This window comes from Mycetomoellerius zeteki, unplaced genomic scaffold (genome assembly GCF_001594055.1).
Source record: "Mycetomoellerius zeteki isolate Tzet28-1 unplaced genomic scaffold, Tzet1.0 scaffold751, whole genome shotgun sequence".
Lineage (NCBI taxonomy): Eukaryota > Metazoa > Arthropoda > Insecta > Hymenoptera > Formicidae > Mycetomoellerius > Mycetomoellerius zeteki.
Window position 1 is genome coordinate 1 of NW_017257777.1, and position 22,220 is coordinate 22,220.

Consider the following 22,220-nt stretch of genomic DNA (forward strand, 5'->3'; position numbering starts at 1 on the left):
GTATATACTGTGGTTCTAGTCTTCTTGACGTCCGTTCAGCATGAGAGCTGGTCGCACGCACGCACACACACACACACACACACACACACACTCTCTCTCTCTCTCTCTCTCTCTCTGTGGTCGTCGCTTGAACGCTCCAATCAGGAGGTCGCTACGCGGAGCCAGAGGTATTGGCCAATGAAGCGGAGCCAGAGGTATTGGCCAATGAGGGAGTAGAAGGACTGCGCGCGCATCCAAAGCGCCAGTTGGAACTAAAAATGTCTAACTACATAGGCCGTTTCTTACACTATGGAGTATTCCAACTGTTTGAAATGAAGTAATTTTAAAGTCATTTATGATTGCTTGTTTGTAAATTAAAACAGAAACGTTTGAAGATAAAATATTGTATAATTGCATGTATGAATATTAATTGCTGTATGAATATTATGTCCTATGCAATTCTGATAGCTTCCTGATGCAAAAAAGCGTAATGCTGCTAAAACCTAGAAAAAAATCTTAATAATTTATATTCTGTATGTGTTGTCTATACTTACTTTAATTTATATCCTGTATGTATTGTCTATACTTACTTGTAAAGTTGCGTCCAAAGCAGTAGGTCGTAATGGTTCTATATAATTTTCTACAATATCAATAAACCTGATTGTTGTTTCTTTTTTCAATCGAAAAATATTTATAAATTGCCTTTCAGATAATTGAAATGGATCATCCCTTATGTGAAAACGTGGTCTATCATTATAATGATAAACATTTTCTAATTGTTCATTGATATGTAAAAAAACAGCATTTCGATATGCCATATCCATTGCTAAATTAAAACTTCACATTAACCCCAATTTGTCAAGAGAGTCGCACTTATTACTATATTTGTCGTATGCGACTTGCATATCGCATGGGCTATACCCACTCGATATCAGTCATTCGATATTTTCTCGCATACGATACATGTCACCCATTCAAGAATACTATTTTTGTTAACGCATGCGATATCGTATGCGATATCTAGGGTCCTCATTTCAAGAATAGCGTCCCTGGTTCTAGTCTTCTTGGTATGATAAAAGCCGAGGAATTCCGAATTTTTCGGAGTGGGACAGTGGAACTGTGGGACAATTTGAAGTTCTAGCGAGTTTCAATGACAGCGTCGTAGTGTGCACTGAAATTTTAGGTTATGTTTGTACCTGACACGGAACTTATACTATATTATGTTATTATGTTGAAATCAAGGTGAGTGATCGAGCAATAATTGTCGATGATCCTTTTAATTCTTCAATTTGTATTTTTTTTTTTTTAGAAAAGCGAAAATGATGTGATAATGATGTCATAGGTGAGACATATGGATGCTTTATGTGTCTGGATGATTGACATATTATGTGGTAATCCTCGATATGTGATGATTCGCTAACAATTTCTCTCTGTTCGAGGCTTTATAATAAGGCGGTATGTCTTGCAAATTCTTCTTTCAAATTTTTTTTTCCATTTCATGTATCAGATAGTGATAATGAAATAAACTTTTTTCTAATAATGATAACAAAGGGTATACATTACATGCTGGATTTTTGTATCAAAAAGTATATATTTAAAATCTTCAGTCAATGATATAAAATTCTATATAAACATACTTTTCCTTTGGTAACTTTTTTGACGGATATTATTGAAAAAAGTATGAAGAAAGACTTTAAATTTATAAAAAGACAGTTTTGACTTAGTCAAGGAACTGAATGAAAAGCCATTGTATTCAAACTATAAATTTGTATCTTTTAACTACCTATGACACAAATATTTTTACTGAATTGACTATTAGAAATATCGAAAAAAGATGGGATTCTGCCTCTAAAAATACAACTGTTTCCAATTATAGAATTTCTAACAATTTCATTAATATTAAATTCCACTTTTTTAAAATTTGACCACCAATACTATAAACAAATTTTCGACATGCCCATGGGATCTCCTCTGTCCCTAATCTTAGCAAATCTTGTACTGTAGCATCTCAAGAGTGATTTTTTTAATGCCATCAACATTGATATTCCTATTTATTACTGTTATGTGGACGATATCCTACTAGTAGTTCCACAAGACCAAATAAATGTGATTTGAATAGATTTAATATTCTTATTATAACAATAAAATTTACTATTGAAGAAAATGAAGATGGTATTATGAATTTTCTAGATGTAAAATTGATGATAAAGGATGGAAAAATTATTTTTTACGTAAAATTATTTTGATAAAAAACCAACCAACTCTGGTAGATATCTCAATGAGGATATTTATACTGAGACTTATTGAGATATTCGAGCAATGACATGTACAGATTGCTGACATCATTTTTGAATTCAAAGTATTTCCCTGGGAGTTTACTGACTTTTAACATCATATTTAAATCAACACCTGATTCAACACTATAAAAATACCCTCAAAACTATAAAAATACAATTCAAATTCAAGATTTATTTCGATCGGCAAAATCGACTTTTTTCGACACAAAAGAAAAGGTTTCATTCTTTAAAATAAATATTTTTTGCAATAAAATTATTTATAGATTTTAATATTATTTGACATTAAGATTTTTCTAAAACACCTATAAGCATCAAATTACTAAATTGTTAATCAATTTAATTTGTGATATTACTACTGTAGTTCAATCAGGTTTGCGTTTCAAGACTGAAAAATCAATTCGGGGCGCAATTTAAATGACTGTATATGTAGTATAAATTCACATCGAATTAATCAAGTACTTAAGATCTAGTTTGTTCGTTTAAGCATTTGTTCCCTACTAGTTGTGTATTCACATTTACTTTTCTTAAGAAATTCTTTGTTTAATAAATTTTGTATTATTAATCATATATTGTAATTGTTTCAGAATCTTTTTTACTTCGGGAATATGACACGCTCACATGTTAAATACCAAATTGCTAGAGATAATGTCGATACATCCGAGTACTTACCACAAAATATTCCAGATTTCCAAAACGTGACGAAGACAGAGCTCACATTTTGGAGGAAAGCGTTCCATGTATTTTTATTGATATCTGCTTACTTTATTTTATCAATAGGCCTTACATTTTATAATCCATGGCTTTATAATGCATATGTGAGTAATTGATAACTAGAAATTTTTTTTTATAACTTTTTCATCTGTCTGGTTCTATTACAAAGAAAAAGTAATAAATAAAATCTCAAAAGGCACATACGTGCGCGTTCGCGATTATACGCATTCACAGTAGGGAAAAAGGCACTCTTTTTGGACAAAAATTTTATTAGCTTAATCGATTTTGGTGACTTTTAAAAATTTCTCGTTATAAAATTTCCTACATCATAGAGTTGTTAAGTTTTTGATATAAAACTATGATTCGAAATGACAATTTTCCAAGATGGCTCAAATGGCGGCATTCTATATTGGAAAATTTGGAGTTTCCATTAGGACACTGAACTTTAAAACATTTAAAAATCATTATTACCGGAACTTTTGCAAGCAAAAAGTATATTTTGACTATTTGTCTTGTGCTTGTCTCAGTATTGTCTTTTTTTTACCCCAACAGCTGAGCAAGTCTTTGATATTCGTGTATGTTCTCTCGCGGATTCTCAGAACGCGATATTCTTATGCCGATTAATTGTTTAAATAAATTTGCAGTAAAAATAATGGCGATATAATTGCCACAAGGTCTCAATTGATGCAGAAAAGCAAGACATATATATATATTAAAAAAAAAAAAATAAAAGTCTTCTAAGCCGAGTTTTGTGGAAACACTTTAAAAATCAATGCTGATAGTGTAGAAAGTTTAATACGAGAAAACGCAAATGTTTAACTAATCATGGGGCGCGGGTATCCGTCCGATCAAGTTAAAATTTGGCAGGGATTATTTTTTTGTGAATTGGAACCACTCTAGAGGGTCCTGTGGAAAGAATTCAAAAAACAATTTTAACCAAGAATAAATAAGGACTACCTTAATATATGTATATATACATTATTTATGTATTAACACAATTTGTATAATGTTTTTAGGGTTTTAATTTTCCACTTGGTGTAGTCGTTTGTCATTTGATTATAAAGTTTGCACTATCCGCATTAATAAGAGCCATTAGAAGATGTTACAATAGTAAACGAATAAATCTTCCATGGCAGAATATAATTTACTCAATAATGGTACCTGGCATAGCTAGTGGTGTTGATATTGGTTTATCAAATTGGGCACTTTCATTGATATCGATATCTTTGTAAGTATAATCGTATAGTAATAATTAAGATGGAATTTATTACAAAGTACATGATATTTCTTCCTAGAGTCACAATGACTAAGTCAACTACTATTATATTTATTCTTGGGTTTTCTCTTATGTTCAAATTAGAGAAAAAGGTAAGGCTTTTCAATAAAGATCTGTGATATTTCTTAAATGTATATAAAACATATATATTTTTATATAACATTTTTATATAACATATAAATAATAATTATTGTTCATTGTAGTCATGGTCTTTAGTAGGGATAGTGGCGATGATAGCAGGAGGATTAGCGATGTTCACTTATAAATCTACTCAATTTGGCATTCTTGGATTTATATTGTGTCTCTTAGCATCATTTGCGAGTGGTATTCGATGGACTATGACACAACTCATTATGCAAAGATCGAAACTCGGCCTCCATGATCCGATAGACATGATGTATTACATGCAGCCTTGGATGCTATTACCAGCAATATCAGTGACTTTATGGTTTGAAGGTAATTGTGCATTTCGTAACAGAATTTTATAATTAATTATAGAATTAATCTTAATTAATTATAAAAATTTTTGGTAAATATTCACTTAAGGGGAGGCTAATTACGATGACCTTGACTTTGACATATGTTGTCAAGGTCATGTCCCTGAGTGACCTCTAACAGGTTTTAGCCATTTCTTGTTATTCATTAAAAAATTCTTAACAATCAAAGTTCGTAATTATTTCTCCATTTTGCATGGAAAATCAGATGACTCGTTTCGTTGTTTCTTTTTCTATTGAGACGCACTCAAATTTTAAGCTTTAAATTAAAGCTCATTGTAGTCACTGCTTTAAGGAAACTTCTACGTAAGATATCGGTCATGTAATTGTTTTTCTAGAGCAAAAATGTGAAAAGTGAAAATTTTTATGTATATATGTACAAAAAAATGTAAGTAAAAGTGAAACGTGAAAATTTTTTTCATTTTTAGAATAAAGTTGTCCGCGTCTTTATTTTGTATCTGTTTCTATTCAAAAGATTTTCAATTCAAAGGATCGAGTGTGTACTTGAAACAAGATGAAAATTATAAAAGTGAACAAATTCACTAGATGTTAATCAATGAAATTAACAAAAATAAAACAAAAATAAAATTTTAATCTGTTCACTTTTGTAATTTTCTCGTTTTAAAATATTTAGAATTGATCTCCTGTTTATAGGATTACATATTTTTGAAAGGAGATGAAAATTACACTAATGAGCAAATTCAATACGGTTGAATAGGATGATGAAATTATAAATATTCTAGTAACATTTTGTTAGTAAATTATTTTGTAATTTTTAGCTTATTTCAAGTTTTAAAATACATAATCGACTCCTAATAAGTTCAGAGAAAATTCTTTACCTGTAATGTCATTAATTCCTGTCACTCCAGCATCACCTTAAAGGCATGCTCAATTTTAGGTGGCAAAATATACGATAGTATTAGAATCACCGATTGGGGCAATATCAGTAATATTTTATTAACTACAGCTGCTGTAGTAACAGGTGCCATTTTAGCATTTAGTATGGAAGTGATGGAATTCTTAGTTGTTACTTACACCTCTAGTCTGACATTGTCGATCTCGGGAATATGTAAGGTAAAATTATTAGTCAATTCATTATTGTATTCTATATTGTAATAAATATTACGTTTATGTTTTGTATTCCAATAATCAAGAATGGATTGAAATTTTTATGCGTATATTTTAAGTCCAGTGAATCCAATAAAAAAACTGTTTTTAATTAATTGGATTCAATTGGATTCAACTGGATTCGATTGGATTAAAAAACTGTATTTCCTATTCAGAATTGTGAATTGAACCGTATTTACGATGCACAGAAAAAGCTGATAATATTTTTAGATTGAAAGGAACAGAAAAGTGATTTTATATACATAATATACGTGCTTTTATATATACATACATGTATATATATACATAATTATGCAATTTCTATAAATGAATAGAAATGCATTCGGATTGAAAAGGATTTATTTTAACGTTCGTGAATGTGTATTTCTGAAAATCTGAATATTTCAATCCATTCTCATTTACTTGAGATTTCTATTAAAAACAATTATAATAAAATCAGAGAATGGAAAGTTATTTTTCAAAAGTACCCAGTAAACGAGAATGAATTAAAAATGAAATTTTTTTCTATCCGATGCGTATTTTAAATAGCGAATACTTTTTTTTGGATTTAATTGGATTCAATTGGATTCAATTAGATGCAATTGGATTGAAAAACTGCATTTCCTATTCAAAATCTTGAATTGAACAGTATTCATAATGCTCAGAAAAAGCTGATATTATTTTTAGATTGAAAGGCATAAAGATATGCTCCATGCAATTTCTATAAATGAATAAAGATGCATTCAGGATTGAAAAGCATTCATTTTAATATTCGTGAATCCATATTTCTGAAAATCTGAATCCATTTCAATCCATTTCAATCCATTCTCGTTTACTGGGTATACTCATCCGCAAAAAAACAGTCCACTAAATTTTAGCACAAATTTTTAATATTTTTCAATAGTGGTAACTCTTAGCGAAAATCATATATTTATTGAAATAAATCAAAGTTCAAATTAAATCTTAAACATAAACATTCCTCTTGAAATCTATGAAAATCAAGTTTGAGTGGTTTGAGTTACATAAAATATGTTACAAAATGGCTGCCAGTTTTTAACTTTCACTTTCTCTCTTTAAAGATGAGAGAAAGGGAGAGATAGTGAGAAATATTTTAAGCTTCGCTTACAGTCAAAGTATAGGGCTGCGCACAATCAAAGGAATAGGGAACAGAGTGAGAATTTTAACCTGTCAGAAACTATTATTCCATAGTACATGATTTCTGATAGGTTGAAATTCTCATTCTCTGTTCCCTATTTATTTGATTGTGCGTAGCTCCTAATGTTAGTGTAACCGGACCTTAGATCATAAGACATTGGGCGAGTTCAAGACGGCAAAGCGGCTAGGCGTGCTTACCGAGCGATTGAATATGATTGGTTGGATCTATAAGTAACAACCAATTATGTTCATTTGCTTGGCGAGCAGGTTAGCCGCTTTGTCAACTTGAACGCGCCCATTGTCTCAAGATTATAGTCAGCTGAGGTCTTTAAAATCGTCTTGAAGTAAAAACGAATTATGAATATTAGCTAAAGATTAAAGATTGAATATATAAAAAATTATGTTATAGGTTCAAAATATAAAAAATAACAATAAAAGTAATTGTAAAATTAGTTACCATTATAAAAAAAGTGTAATTATCGTTACAATTATAAAAGAAAGTTATCAGTCCCTTACAAAAAAAGTAACTTGTAAGGGTAACAGCGTTACAAGTAACAACGTTACTTTCATTCCTTGAAAAAAATACAAGATTAGGTATCAAGTTTTATTAATACACGTTACAAGAAAGTTTCATAGATAATACTAATATACATTCTATTTAGCCAATTTTCAATTTCCCTGTGTATGTTTTTCATTTTGTAATGATTTTTTATAGGAAATATGTACATTGGCACTGGCCTTTGTGTTGAAAGGTGACCAACTGACTGGCCTTAACTTTGTAGGATTGTTAATGTGCCTTGGTGGTATAATACTTCATGTTGTTCAGAAAGTATTACTTAACAGAAAGAAAACAGTTGATAATATGGAATTGCAATCGAAAGTGGCAAGCAACAATGCTAAACGCGAAGAGGAAACTGATTCGAACGTGCCATTATTGACGGAAAAATCGACTTCTTTAATGAATCTTCTCAATGCTGAATTCAGTTCGGATGAAGATGGTGATGTGAGAGAAAGTGATAACTCGACTCAAATACTGTCAGATATTTTGCAACGCAGAGAACAGTGATATATCATAAATTTTTAAATCTGATAAGGAATTATTCTTTATTAAAAAGTCGATTGTATATTTATGACTTACAGCATTTCAGATTTTTCCAGTGTAAATTTTACAGTCAGTAATGAAGTTATCGATATCATAAAGAATGATCCCAAAAAACATCTATTTTTAGCCTATGTATTTTGTGGCCCTTAAATTTCGAATCGAACAGTATGCCAAATGATACTATATGAAAGGACATCATCTAAAAAAAAATTAGAAAATTTGTATGTATGTCTGCTTGCATGCGATACTGATGTAGTGTGTATGATATATACCAATAATATGTAAATCGTATGTGTAAATCTTGTTGAGTCGATAAAACAAGCAACTTTAAGATCCCCTTAAAAATTTAAACAGGGCTGGGAGAAGTAAGAAAACCATTCTAATTCTGATCAAAATTCTACTGTTACCAGGGAAGTATTAATTATCTTTTTGTGTTTTAGTCTATATTGCTTGAACAATATTGAAAATATTAGAAATTTGACTATTTTGACTTCTCGTATCTTCAAAAGTACTTTTATGCTCAACTTAAATTTTTTCTAAGATTAATGTCCCGTCATATAGCATCATATAGCATACAGTCCGATTCGAAATTCGAGGGCTATAAAATGGGCTAGATTTGGAGTCATTCTTTTACATTACATGTTAATTAAATTTGATACACCAGAAATGTTTTGAAATAAGTAGCGTTAAAAGTAAACACATTTCAGGATTTAATTAAAAATATAATATATATTTGCTGTGAAACGATAAATGCAAGATTTCCCGATATACTTCTATATACTATCATGTAAGAAGATACAAATATCTAAAAAAATTGCGAAGTACAAAAATGAAAACGTGAAATGTGTTTCGTGTGTTAATATTGATAAAAAAACGTCACTACATATAAAGATTTATTATTATTGTCTTGAACATTATGGCCCGTATTCAGAACGCGCTTTTATCGATAATAGCGCGTTTTTATCTATGAAATTCTATAATATGTGTAAAGTATATTATGTTAGCGCGTTAACATCGTTGTAAGCGCGTTCTGAAGCGTTACGAGCCTATGAGTAAGAGCTTTACTATGCAATACATTAAATTTGTTTAAATTTTATACATGCATGCGTGCATGTGTGAGGGTTGACAAAAGATGTTTTTTTTAAAAATGATTTAAATAGTATTATAAAAAAAACATGTTTAAAACATGATTTTTATCAATCCTGACTATGTATGCATGCGCATGCGCGCATTATTTTAGAATACACTTCCAGAATAATATAATGATAATTTAATATTTATCTTTTAATAATAAACGCACAATAATTAACAAATTTAAACACATTAAGTGTCAAATATGATCAGTTATTTAAATAAATACGTTTTTAAAATTCTTATGTATGTACGTACATACATTTATAAATTATCATGAACTGATAACAGTTCGACAAAAGAAAACGCTAGTTATGAGACTACTTATAGTCATTTCCTATAGTTTTTTGTAGGCTGATTTTATACGTTAAAAGTACTCTATCATCGTTTGATGTGAATTTTAGCATTATCAATGAGACTCGGTTATTGGATGTATTGTAAGTAATACATATTAATTTTTAATAAACGTATAATAATCGAAAGAGAACCATCGAGATCATGTGTTAGTCATTTAGGCGAGTGGAATTTTGCGTTAGCTAATAGCAAATTCGATTGGACGCACTGATGCATGGGCATTTTTTCGTTATCCAACCAGAAGCGATCACGGCTAAGGCTATCTTCATCTTCAGGGATCAAAAGACAAAGATAGCCTTAACCGCGGTTGCTTCTGGTTGCACAACGAAAAAACGCCCCATATCAAAACCACCGTGCACAAGTTGACGTAAAAGTCTGTGTTTAATATAAATATAAAAATAGGTTAAACCATGAAATCCTCGATACATTTTATTGTACTGTTAAGTAAAATATGTATTTTATAATTCGAAATATTTGCATTTCATTTTTGCACTTAAATTAATCAGTGTACAACGGCTTTAATATGCACCAGTGCGAACTACCGGAACTCACTTCAAGCGGGCAGCCATTATTGCCACTTTCTGTTCCATGTTAAGTACGGTATGTTTATTTTTCGTATTTCGATAATTTTAAATTGTTCAAGTAATCAAACAATAAATAAATTTCCTAATCGATAAATCTTATTTAAAAAAATAAATGTGTTTTCTGTTTCCTTTTGTTGATAAATAATAAAATAAAAACAAAAAATTAATCAATCTTCAGGGATTGATTTTATTCTTTTGGATTTGTGCAGCAAAAAAAATTGCTTGTTACATGTCAGGGTATCCTTTATGTATTGCCAGAGTTTCATAATTTTTAAATTTTTCTGCATTGAGGACCTTTCCCTGTAAATACGTTTAAAGAAGATTTAAGGGGTATTTCCTCATACCTACAAAATTCAAGATAAAATCTTTATATGATCATATATCTGAAACAGCTTAGTTTCATAAAGATACAAGGTGCCAAAGTTGAAAGAAAAATTTTGTTTTTTTTTTCTAAAAAGTTCGAAAACCACTCGAATTATTTTGATGAAACTTTGTATATGCTTAAAGTTTCTATTAAAATAATAAATGATTTTTGAAATTTTTTGACACCTTGTATCTTTGAAGATGAGCTGTTTCGTACATATGGTCATATGAAGTTTTCGCCTTGAATTTGTGAAAAATCACTCCTTAAAATCTTTCAGCGTACTTATATTACTAGTATACACTTTATATAATATAGAATGCATACAACACACAAATATTTTCTATTAGCGAATTCGATTGGACACACTAGACATGTTAAAGCCGTTGTACACTGATTTTTAATCTGTGTAACAGTAAAATGCAAATATTTCGAATTACAAAATACAGATATTACTTATATTAACAACATAATAAAATATATTCAGAATTTAATCCATTTTATATTTATATCAAATACTACATATTTTTACGTCAATTTGTGTACGATGGCTTTAATGTGCATCAATGCACACTGAGTACATCCAATCGAATTAGCTATAAGTCAACATAATCAAATTACATTATATCAGTTAATAAACAAATCGGACATAGGTTTGTTAATAAATAATTTATTTTGTATTTCGGAATATATCCTAATTTTTCTATTATCAAAGTTTTATTTCAAATATATATCTCTTTAATAAATATAATACATAATAATAAAAGAATCATATGTTATTCAAACAGTCAATTATTCTGCAATTCTAATTTAGCCGTAGATAAGAGAAGTAGATAAGAACACTTTATGATAAATTTAAAGAATTATAAGTTTGTAATTGTCAATTTTTCTTACAAGTAAATTACAACAAATATAATTTAGATATAATTTCCACTAACATTAAATATGAATATATTTATTGTTCAATTCTTTAAAGACAAATATCGCGACATCTCTTAATTTGACATATTCCATACATGACAACTGTCTCGAAAGAGTTGAACCAAATCATAATTTGAAATTTTTATTTATATATGTCATTTTTATCTATTATGCAATAAATAAAAAAATTTTATTAAACCAGTTTCTATTATAACAAGTAAGACACAATGCGATCATATTTGCTAGTTATGCAATGTTTATACTAATATTGGTTAATAAATAACGATCACTTTTATCTTTTATAAATAAAATAACAGATTTATTTTTCTTGCTTACTTTGTTTTATTTGATTAATTTTTTTAGATTTGGTTTCAATTCTGTTTTCCAGTTTGTGAACCAACTCGTCTAATTCGTCCTAATAAACATAAATTAAGATATAATTACTCTTAGATAGTTTGGTTATATTTTGTAAAGTGTATATAGTGTATATATGATGTACTAATTGGTTATAACAAGTTGTACTTACTTCAGCATACGTGTACATGAGAGTACAATGTTTCAAAACCTGCTTCTTACAACTAATTAAGTGCAAGGCATGCGGCAAACAATAAACGCTGTCATCTTGCGAATTATTTACCAAAGAGACAAACAAATTAGCTCTACATGTCTCACATTCAAAGTCGCCATCATCATCTTTCACCTTTTTCCCTTTCTTTCCTTTTCCACTAACTGGTAAAGGCAATCTTTCTCTATTGATAAGACCTACACTTTCCAGCTGTTTACGATAATCTAATTCTTTTTCACAAATCTTCATTACATTCGGCAATATCTAAAAATATAATATTATAAGGTAGTGCTAACAAAAAGTTTATGTGACAATATATGACTATCTACATTTTAATCTTTAATAATTACAATTTTTATTAATCTTCTAACAATTACAGCATAAATTTATTCCTACCTGTTTCAATATATCTATGTGCGATCTCGTATCATTAATAATATTAAATAACAATCTCTCAAATGAAAAGATAGAAGGTTCGCAACTATCTTGTATATCCTGAAAAAAAAATATATATATACACGAACAATACATATTTATATACAAATAATAATAAAATCGTAATTAAAATTAAATGGCTAAAAATCTCATACGAAAGATTTTATATGTTACATATACCTTAAATACTTGTTCTGCAGTTTCTAACCAGGATGGTTGTGCGAAATATACGCTTTCAGATACAACGTAACCAGTACATATGCTTGATGTGAACGCTTTTGGAAATACTATTATAAATTGTCCCGGCTCTTGCACAGTCTGACATAATGGTACATCGTTGTTTACTAATAATTCCGGCGGAACCATAGCAGTATCAGAAGGTAACCATATAGTCTTATTTTTGCAATATTGTGGTACCATTTTCGAGAGCGCTTGTCGGAAATTATTATTATGCTCGTCAGGTATTCCATACCAAATTTTTTTGGCACCTGTATGTAGATACTCTATCCATGGTAGACCATGCGGATCACGATACCAACAACAAGCGCTAAATAACATACCCACATGCAATGTTGGTACGGTCACACCTAGAAATACCAATATTGTTTGTATAAAAATGTTATATACACCTTTATTGAAAAAAGCATAAAATGAGGATTCAAAAATGAGGGCCTTTGAACTGTCGTTTATTATTTATTTCCTCTATCCATATACAAATAATTGTAATAATTTGAAAATCATGCGTTTCGCGAGTTTTCTCCGTGTTCAGATCCATTCATGGAATGCCAACGTTTCGTGAAGTAGAGAGTAAGAAGTAGAAAGTAAGAAAGTAATAAGCAGCGTAATATAAAGGGAACGGCTCGGAGGAACTGCTCAGTATCAGGCTGCTCCTCGCCCTGATGAAGTGGACTGCAAGGTTCATGAAACGTTGGCATTCCAAGAATGGATCTGGACATGGAGAAAACTCGCGAAACGCATGATTTTCATATAGGAAGCACCCGTGGAAGCCTCAAGAATATTATTGTAATAATTGTTAATATCTTGATTATGAGATATATATATATATATATATTGCATACCCATTAGTGGACCTAAAGCTCTTAATACTGATCCAGGATTGTTAGTGAGAACTTTAAGATTCCAAGGATGTCTAGCAAACGGACTGTTTTTTGCAACAGAAAATCCAAATCCACGACCGCTCGAATCAATGCTTGCTGCATGTACGCAGACATGACGTTTTCTCTCGGCAACATGTTTCCAAAATGCACTCTCTACCTCGTTGGCGGAAGCACCCTCGGTTTCATTTCCTCGTTGATTTTCACCAAACCACATACGTTGAGTATTACGAGCAATTCGGTAAAAAGCGTTCAATGGCATATTTCTTCCCTTTGATATAACAAATGTAGATGTATTTATACATAAAAAAATATATATGTATACAGAGTGATTCATTTTAATCTTAACAGGCAAATATCTCGAAAAATATGGAGGAAAAATGTTTCAAACAAAAGTTGGTTTCGTTCCGAAGGGAAACATGAGAGTATCACTTTGACCTTGAGTGGCGTCGCTAAGGTCAGGTCAAATTACCTTTGAATTTTTTAAATAGAACCCCCCTATTTTTCATTACATTTTTTATTACATAGCTTATCTCAAGAGCTTTTTAAAACACTCTCTAATAAAATTGTTTTTCATTAAGAACTTTTCAAGTTATAAAGAAAATTACGGTACATTTTTTAAATTTTTGATGGAAATTTTTAATAAAATATTTGAAAATTTGATTTGAATAGATTTCAGACTTACTTCAAATTAAAGATTAAGTTCTTTCGAATTAAATTTCAAAATTGCATATAAAAAATATATTTTCTACATCTTATAATAAAAATAAGAATAATAATGAACTAATGTCTTGTCATACTTTTACGATACATTCTTCAATTTCGTCAGAACTGTCTTCATCCTCTTCCTCATCGTTATCATTGGATGACACTTCTTGTCTTTGCAAGGCTTTGCTTTCTTTTCTTATCCATTCAGTTTCAACTTCGTCAAACAACTTTCCACGTTCCTCTAAACAAATTATTTATAATTTATAAATAATTGAGATTATAAATTTTTCATATCTTTGTAAAGCTTATCTATTATATAAAATATACCTGGGGATAACGTATCATATGGCAATAAATATTTACAATAAATATCATCTAATTTAGTAACACGATCCTGTGCTGATTTGGGTATTTTCATACCATCTGCTACTTTTTGCCACTTTTTTTTCTCAATTACTTCTTTCAATCCACCCAAGCTTTGAACTGTTTGATATAAGTGTGGTAAATCTACCTCCATTCCACCAATCTGAAAGAGTTAATTATTCGTAAGCACTGATCTTCAAATTTTCTCAATATCTATATAAAATATTAATAATATATGTAATACACACACGCACGCATGCACACAAATTTTATATATATATATATATACACAAATAGTTTTACCCATGGTGGTTGAGTCAAAGTAATACTCTGAGTAGCTAAATATTTCTTGATAGCCATCATTTCTTTTACATTAGGACCCCATCTGTGCAGCATGCGATGTACATATTGATTATAAGCGGTAAATCTCATATCATCAGACACTTTGCATTCTGGCTAAAAATTAAAAAAAAAGGAGAAAATCATAAGATGTAATTAAAATAACTAAAATATATTTAGTATATACACAATATTTCTCTTATTTTCATTTTTGCACTAAAAATTCATTTTTACGTAAAAATAAAAATAAGAAGTACAACCTCCAATGGCTTTGATCTTGACAAATATTATTCAGGACATGATCCTGAATAACATTCAAGAAGTTTTAGCCGTCGGTCGGACACCTTGTGTAATGCTAATGCCGGCGATATTGTAACTTTCAAGCCTCATAACTCGAAAAGTACTTAATGAAAATGAACTTAATTATAATGTTTTGGAAAGCTCTCGAGATAAGCTATAAGAATATGTAATAAAAAATAGGGGTTTTCATCTAAAAAAAAACATAATGACCTTGATTTTGATAAGGTCATTCAAGGTCAAGTCCACATTTCCATCATGTGTCCCCTTTCGAGCCATGCAACTTTCGTTCGAAAAATTTTTCAATAAAATCATCGATTCGCGAGATAATCGACCATATTACTTAAAATGAAACACCCTGTATATATTACTTATCTGGTAGAATTATTTCTCTCTACGATATTTACCTTGAAATTTGGTGGAGGCACCACTCTACATATCCCAAATTTTTCAGCGATTGGCCTTATCTTATCTATATACTCCAATGGATCCTGGAAATCTTTCTCTGTCGGATGAAACGTTGGCGCCTCGACTACGCGAGCTTCATTATTAGCGATTTTCGCGCCTAAAAACGTCGTACTATTGCTTGAAGAGCACAATTCCGATCCCTTTTGTTTGCATTTCATTTGTATCCTAAAAGATTTTTATCACAAATGATAAAAGTATATAAGATGCATAATATATTTTACACTTATATTATTTATGTTATTTCGAAAATACAACGTTCAATATTACCTCTTCCCGCTTTTTGTTGAATCTATAGAAGCTTTTCTTTCCCATGCTATTTATGATCGTACTGACATTTTGACGAATCAGACTTGGCAGTGCAGGTATTTCATTTTTCAGTAATGACGTTGATTGCATCTCGACGTTCGACATACTTGCAATCGTGGTTGACACAGTTGCGGTCATTGACGTTGATGGTATTTGCTGTTCCATCGTCATTGATGCAGGATTAGGTGGAGTGCGCGTTGTCGGTTGTACTGTTCCTATCGGTGGACAACGTGCCACTGATAACGGTGGCTTAGTGACCAACTTAGCTCGAAGGAGCACTCTTTGATTAGGACCGGTCGGTCCTTCCGTACCGAGTTTAACAGCTACACCCTGTATTAACTGTTGACCTTGTACCAGATTTGGGCCGCCTCTCGTAACAGCTTGTAACGGAATATAAAATAGATGTCCATCGTTGTCGTCGTCATTCTCGTTACTCATTTCAGTTTGAGTAGATATCTCGGTACTTTTCTGTTGACTCGTATTGTTTTCGAGCTCCTGCGTAGTCTCGTCGAGATTCACCTGCACCGCTATGGAAGCACTGCAATTTACGTTGCTCCAACTTGTCGTGAGTTTGTCGAGTGGTAGCACTTGGACAGTGGTCAAGCTTGCAAAATTGTTGGGCAATTCAAACTTGCCCACGCTTGTAGCTGTATTTGCTACGTTCTTCGGTTCTTGCGACTCTTGTTTCTTCTTTACAGTCGTTACGGGATCGTTCGACAATTTCTCCTTACTATCCAATGGTTCAGAATCCTTCAAACTTGATTTGTTAGTGATTACTTTGGACTCAGATATTATAGCCTCTGTAGATGTTACTGCAATCGAGCGTTTTGCATTATCTCTGATCTTTCTTCGGAAGGGTGTACTAACAGGAACTTCGGTGTCACTTTCAAACGCGTAAACGCTGCTCTCATTCTCTGGCGAAAACGCGTTCGCATTCGGTATTACAGTTTTACGTTCCTTAACCTTGGGCAAAAAAGGTTTCCGCGGTTGAAATATTTTCTTCTCTGTCGGCGATTTCTTCTCTACAGCATCATCCACTGAGTTTTGATCCGTTTTAGACACAGTGTCGCTAATATCTTCAGCAAAACAAGTATCTTTGTTCGTTTTTCCAGTTTTATTCTTGACAATCTCTTTCGTTTCGATAGCGCTCTTATTTTTGTCAACAATTGCATTTTGTTGCTTCACTCCGGTATTACGCATATTGGATGTTACCGATATCACATTTTTGCTGTGTATCCCCATACGATCCTTCAAATTCGTCTTATCCGATAATTTCGAAAGCGTAACGTTGACCGGGCGTACCAAATGTTGGATTTTCGTCGAAATAGACAAATGCGAGACATCCGCCTTTAACTTTTCTGCAGAATCGTACCTAAAACTAGAAACGTTCTCCATCTCCAGCTTGCTCTCTTCTTTGGCAAATGAACTTTCATTCAACCACTTTTCTATTTGTTCAGTCGACATATTCACTCGTTCTTTTCTTGTGTGCAGAGTAGACAGTGGCATAAGGTTGGAAGAAACCTCATTTTCGCGATTACATTTTTTGTTCGTCTGTTCTACAGATGGCAACAATAAGCTTTGGGTCTTGATGGACAAATCCAATACAGATTTTTCCCGTACAGACAAATCGCATTCACTGTTCAGCGGATTTGCAATCGGGAAATCGTTTTTAATCGATGATGCTTCTATTTTATTTTTCCGTAAAATGGCGCTTTGATTCGCTGTTTGCGATACATCCAATGTTTGGGGTAAATTCAACTTTTTATCGGATTCTGTGACTAGCAAATTAACATTGGCATGTGTCTGACATGAATTCAAAACTTTTGATATCGCCTTCTTAGTAAACCCTCGAAAAGATTCCTCATCGTCTGATACCTTCGACAGATCGGTTGTTTTTTGTATGTCACTGCAAGCTGCCTTTTTATCTTTCAGATTGTTGATCAGGTTGTTGTCAGGGATTTGCCCTTCCTCTTCTTCCTCGTTATCTTTTTTTTTCTTTATTTTATTGAGCAGCATTCCTAACGTCTCCTCTTCTGATTCCCCCTTCTCGTTTTGATTACTTTTAAGGCTCTTTTGCTTAATCTTACCCAACGACGTTTTACATATATTTTTTTCGCGTTTACGTTTTATCACAAATTTTTCCCTAGCTGATTTCACACAATTTTGAATTTGAATCTTCGATTTGCTATTTACGTTACTTTGTATCTCTGTTTGTATAGTTGTGTTTTTGGAGGATGATCTAAGGCTCCTGCTTGGTTTATCAATCTTTCCAAGACTCTGTCTGGTAATAGGTCTTGAATTGTTCGTTTCTATTGAGCTCTCAGATTCTTCGTCACTATCCTCTTCGCAATATTTCTGTACCCTCATTAGACGTTTGCTCTTTAAAATCAGTTTATTATTTTTGCTTTTATCCAATCGCTTATTAGCGTTACTATTGTAGGAACTAACTTTAGAATCCTTGGGAGAAGTTTTAATAATAGTCTTGATACTATTTTGTTTTACTTTGGCTTTAAGCTCGTTCTCCGTTTGCGTTACTCTACGAGCATTTGGCAGCTCGGGAAAGCTTTCAAATGAAACGTTATCGTCATTTTCTAAATCCGGGCTCACTAGTTTTCTCCCAAGAATTTCCATATATACAGCAGCTGCTTCCTTTGTTTTTCTGGTAGGTCTTCTGGAAAGATTTTGTGAAGAGACTATGCCACTGGACGATCTTGTAACTCTTCTCATCTCTGACTTACTTCTAGTGCAAATCTTTTTTTGGATGCCTCTTTGTATGTTTCGCTTTATCTGTGATGTTGATTTCTCCATATGTAATTCTTCCCCTTCATTGTCATTAACATCATTATCTTCTTCGGATGACGCATCTGTATTTGAAGTATCACTATTTTTCGATTTTAGATTGACTTTCTTCTTTGGTTTGGGTAACGTAACTTTTGTTTTTGATAGAGGTTTACTGGTTTTCTCTGGTAATACACTACTTCTTAGGCCATGCCTCTTTGTCTTGATTTTAGGTAAAAATTTTCGCGGGGCCAACTTAAGACCAGCCTTCAACATAGATCTCTCTGTACATGATCTTGTTTTCATAACGCAAGTAGCTTTAAATTTATTTTTGATTCTTTGCTTAGCAAGGCGTTGTTCCTGATATTTCTTTTTAAGTGCTTGAACCGTAGATGTAGTCGTCTTAAGTTTGGTAATACTTTTGTGCAATGCACTAGTCACTTTTTTTTTATTCGAAACAATAGGCTTTACTTTTGTTAAATTTTTTTGGCATGTATTTTCTTGCTTCTGAATCTCTATGAAAGTACTAGTAGAGGACAACGTCTTTTCTATAAAAGTTTGAGTTGGCTTAGATCCTTGTTTCTCTTTTTTGTTACCAGTATTGAAAAAATTTAAATTAGGTGGCAAAATAGATGTTCCTAAATTTGAAAAAAAGAATGTCATCTAAAGAAGTTGCTTTGTCATGTTTAAATCAAAATCAAGATAGATTATAACAATTATGTAAGTAAATATACAATGTGTGTGCGTGTGTGCATGCGTGCGTGTGTGTGTGTGTGTAGATAGAGAGAGAGAGAGAAATTCATCCCTCATTTCTTAAAATTTAACATATTGTATCATCATTTAGAATATGGCTTTTTATTTTCATTGTGCACTTAATATGGGTACTAACTAATGATTTCTATTGAATTATATTAATTTCGGCGATATATGTAAACATATACATGATGTGTGTTTATAATCATTTTGATGCATATTGTATCAATTTACATCATTCTTTGGCTGTGTTCCAAAATTGACTGCCAACACTGAAAATCTAGTGCATGTAACGTAAACTGTCGCATTTTTAGTACTGGCAGTAAAATTAGAACACAGTTGAATATATCGCTGAAATTAAAATAATTTATTAGAAAATTACTAGTTAGTACTCATATTAAGTGCACGATGTAAACTAGCCTTATGTCACAACTTTTTGGTTAAGAATTATTGATTTAAATAAAAACATCAATATTATCCTTAAACAATTAACCTCTGAAGCATAAAAATGTTAAAAAATCCTCCGTATTTGGTCGTTTGTGAGTTATTAATTCTGTGATTGTAGCAGGTTTGGCTTTCTCTTTGTCCTTAATAGGTGTAGGTGATGTATTAAACACTGTGATCGCACCTTGTGCAAATTTTCTTTGTGCATGAACTTTGGTCCTGAAATAATTATACAACTTAAGATGATGGTAATCTCTTAAAAAATTACTACAAATACACATGATTAAGCGCATGTATTACTATATATTTCTTTAAATATACTTTGTTTACAGTTTAAGAAGTTATTATCATTAAAAACATATTACAGGCTAATGTAAAAGTGAGTTACCTTTTTGGAGATTCAGAAAGTGGTTCCATGAGGTCCACCAGATCTCCCTCCTTCCTCTTTCTTTTATCGTTGCGACTTAAAACCATTCTGAGATGATAACTAAAATATTGATGAACACGAAATTGTGATTTCTATTATTTCACTGTACGCTCAGAGCATATTGCACACTAAATGTATTCTTCGCACAAAAACTGATTCCGTTTCGTTTTACCAATACTCCTGACGATCGATAAAAATTATTGCCATCCCACTAATTATAACACATGAAAAAAATCGAACAACTCCAACTAAGCTAGATTGTTTGTGGAACGTTTGTACCAAATCGTGCTGACAGTGCAGCGACTGAAACAGACTGGAATAATGAAATCATTAACAGGAAATTGACAGAAGTTTTAATACACTATGGCAAAGGAGAGCTGCTGTAAATTTAGGTCCTCCGCACAAACGAGGTTTGTTCGCGTCGCAAGCTCCAACATGCTCCTACTATAGTTCCTACTCACTCTATTAAGCGCGTTGGAGTGAATAAGAGCTATGGTAGGAGCATAATGGAACATGTTGGAGCATGCGACGCGAACAAACCTTCAAATAGTTTTCGGTCCGGCCGGATTTGCACCAACCAGGGATCCTATTCTTGAGCACATACGAATAATTTTCGCATACGAAAATGATAGTTTCTCGACTGTGAATGGTCGATTGTATACGGAATTGTTATTTTCGTATGCGATATTTGTTCAAGAATAGGGCCCCAGCAGTGAAATTCTGTAAGGCCGGAATCAGACTTTGCATTGAAGATTGAGATTGAAGATTGAAAAATTCAAATTTGACCAAGTGAAATGAAAGGAGTATCACGTCCGTAATAATTTAATTTTTGTCCAGTAATCATTTTCGAACAGATTTGCTTGCAGACCCGAATGCACGAGTATCTCTAGGGCTGCGGTCTATTTGACGCTACAAACGTTTTGAAGCGTTTGAGCGACCAATCAGAACAAAGAATTTTATGAATTGACTAATCAAAGAATGCTTCGAAGCATAAGCTGCGTTCAACAGACTCAACAGTTTTGCAACCGTTTTATGATTGTCTGCTGAGATAGGACCATTCTTCTAGATCTAAAAGTATGATCCAATCAGCGCGAAGGAAACTTCCAACAGTTGCAAAACGAACGTTCTCGTGAACGCAGCCATTGGCTACGTTCAGCAGACTCAACAGTTTTGCAACCGTTTTATGATTGTCTGCTGAGATAGGACCATTCTTCTAGATCTAAAAGTATGATCCAATTAGCGCGAAGGAAACTTCCAACAGTTGCAAAACAAACGTTCTGCTGAACGCAGCCATTGGCTGCGTTCAGCAAACTCAACAGTTTTGCAACCGTTTTTATGATTGTCTGCTGAGATAGGACCATTCTTCTAGATCTAAAAATATGATCCAATTAGCGCAAAGGAAATTTACAACAGTTGCAAAACAAACGTTCTGCTGAACGCACCCATTTGTAACGTCAAGTGGACCGCAGCCTAGAACGTACCTGACGCTTCTCCCCACCAACAGCGGCACGATTGGTGGAAGGAGACTTCGAAAACAACCATAGGTAAAAACCTAAGAAAGACCTCAGAGTAAGGCTGATATTACATGAGTGCGGAAACACGGAAATACGGAAAAGCGCAACCAATCAGTAATCGGTGAAACGCGAAACCATAACAGCGGATTGCTTCTGATTGGTTAGGGTGCAGTCCCATGGAGCGTATCGCGCGTATCGCGGATCGCGCGTATCGAAAATCTGATCAATCGTGGACG

At 32.3% G+C, this 22,220-nt stretch overlaps 3 protein-coding genes across 4 annotated transcripts; 1 reads left to right on the forward strand and 2 right to left on the reverse strand.

Moving 5' to 3' along the window:
• Positions 1-394: 394 nt before the first annotated feature.
• LOC108729534 (uncharacterized) lies at positions 395-803 on the reverse strand (the record flags this gene model as incomplete). The annotated part of the gene is made up of 2 exons (XM_018458698.1): positions 570-803; positions 395-482 (listed from the first exon to the last, which is right to left on the reverse strand). Coding segments are annotated over exons 1-2 (322 nt in total), but the record flags the coding sequence as incomplete, so codon positions are not given.
• Positions 804-954: 151 nt separating this feature from the next.
• On the forward strand, positions 955-8,957 carry LOC108729535 (solute carrier family 35 member C2). 2 transcript variants are annotated; one of them, XM_018458699.1, is made up of 8 exons: positions 955-1,221; positions 1,289-1,434; positions 2,861-3,091; positions 4,004-4,215; positions 4,283-4,355; positions 4,467-4,719; positions 5,656-5,831; positions 7,735-8,957. In XM_018458699.1, the coding sequence occupies exons 3-8, from the start codon at positions 2,882-2,884 to the stop codon at positions 8,083-8,085; spliced, it is 1,275 nt and encodes a 424-aa protein (XP_018314201.1). In that variant the 5' UTR covers positions 955-1,221; positions 1,289-1,434; positions 2,861-2,881; the 3' UTR covers positions 8,086-8,957. The 2 variants fall into 2 exon arrangements, with proteins under 2 accessions (XP_018314201.1, XP_018314202.1); XM_018458700.1 differs by having other exon boundaries at positions 1,289-1,321.
• Positions 8,958-11,776: 2,819 nt separating this feature from the next.
• Jarid2 (Jumonji, AT rich interactive domain 2) lies at positions 11,777-20,793 on the reverse strand. The gene is made up of 12 exons (XM_018458701.1): positions 20,432-20,793; positions 20,093-20,262; positions 16,040-19,484; positions 15,702-15,927; positions 14,962-15,114; positions 14,623-14,821; positions 14,388-14,536; positions 13,552-13,858; positions 12,653-13,059; positions 12,434-12,532; positions 11,999-12,301; positions 11,777-11,887 (listed from the first exon to the last, which is right to left on the reverse strand). The coding sequence occupies exons 1-12, from the start codon at positions 20,515-20,517 to the stop codon at positions 11,792-11,794; spliced, it is 5,640 nt and encodes a 1,879-aa protein (XP_018314203.1). The 5' UTR covers positions 20,518-20,793; the 3' UTR covers positions 11,777-11,791.
• Between the last annotated feature and the right edge of the window lie 1,427 nt (positions 20,794-22,220).

What these genes read in the sequence shown, in the direction of transcription:
- LOC108729535 (XM_018458699.1), top strand. Translation starts at nt 2,882, where the DNA reads ATGACACGCTCACATGTTAAATACCAAATTGCTAGAGATAATGTCGAT. An exon ending in CATGGCTTTATAATGCATAT is followed by an intron (nt 3,092 to 4,003) that starts GTGAGTAATTGA and finishes TAATGTTTTTAG; the next exon opens with GGTTTTAATTTTCCACTTGG. An exon ending in CGATCTCGGGAATATGTAAG is followed by an intron (nt 5,832 to 7,734) that starts GTAAAATTATTA and finishes GATTTTTTATAG; the next exon opens with GAAATATGTACATTGGCACT.
- Jarid2 (XM_018458701.1), bottom strand. Translation starts at nt 20,517, where the DNA reads ATGGTTTTAAGTCGCAACGATAAAAGAAAGAGGAAGGAGGGAGATCTG. An exon ending in TTGAAGAATGTATCGTAAAA is followed by an intron (nt 13,859 to 14,387) that starts GTATGACAAGAC and finishes GTTATATCAAAG; the next exon opens with GGAAGAAATATGCCATTGAA. An exon ending in ACATAGATATATTGAAACAG is followed by an intron (nt 12,302 to 12,433) that starts GTAGGAATAAAT and finishes TTATATTTTTAG; the next exon opens with ATATTGCCGAATGTAATGAA.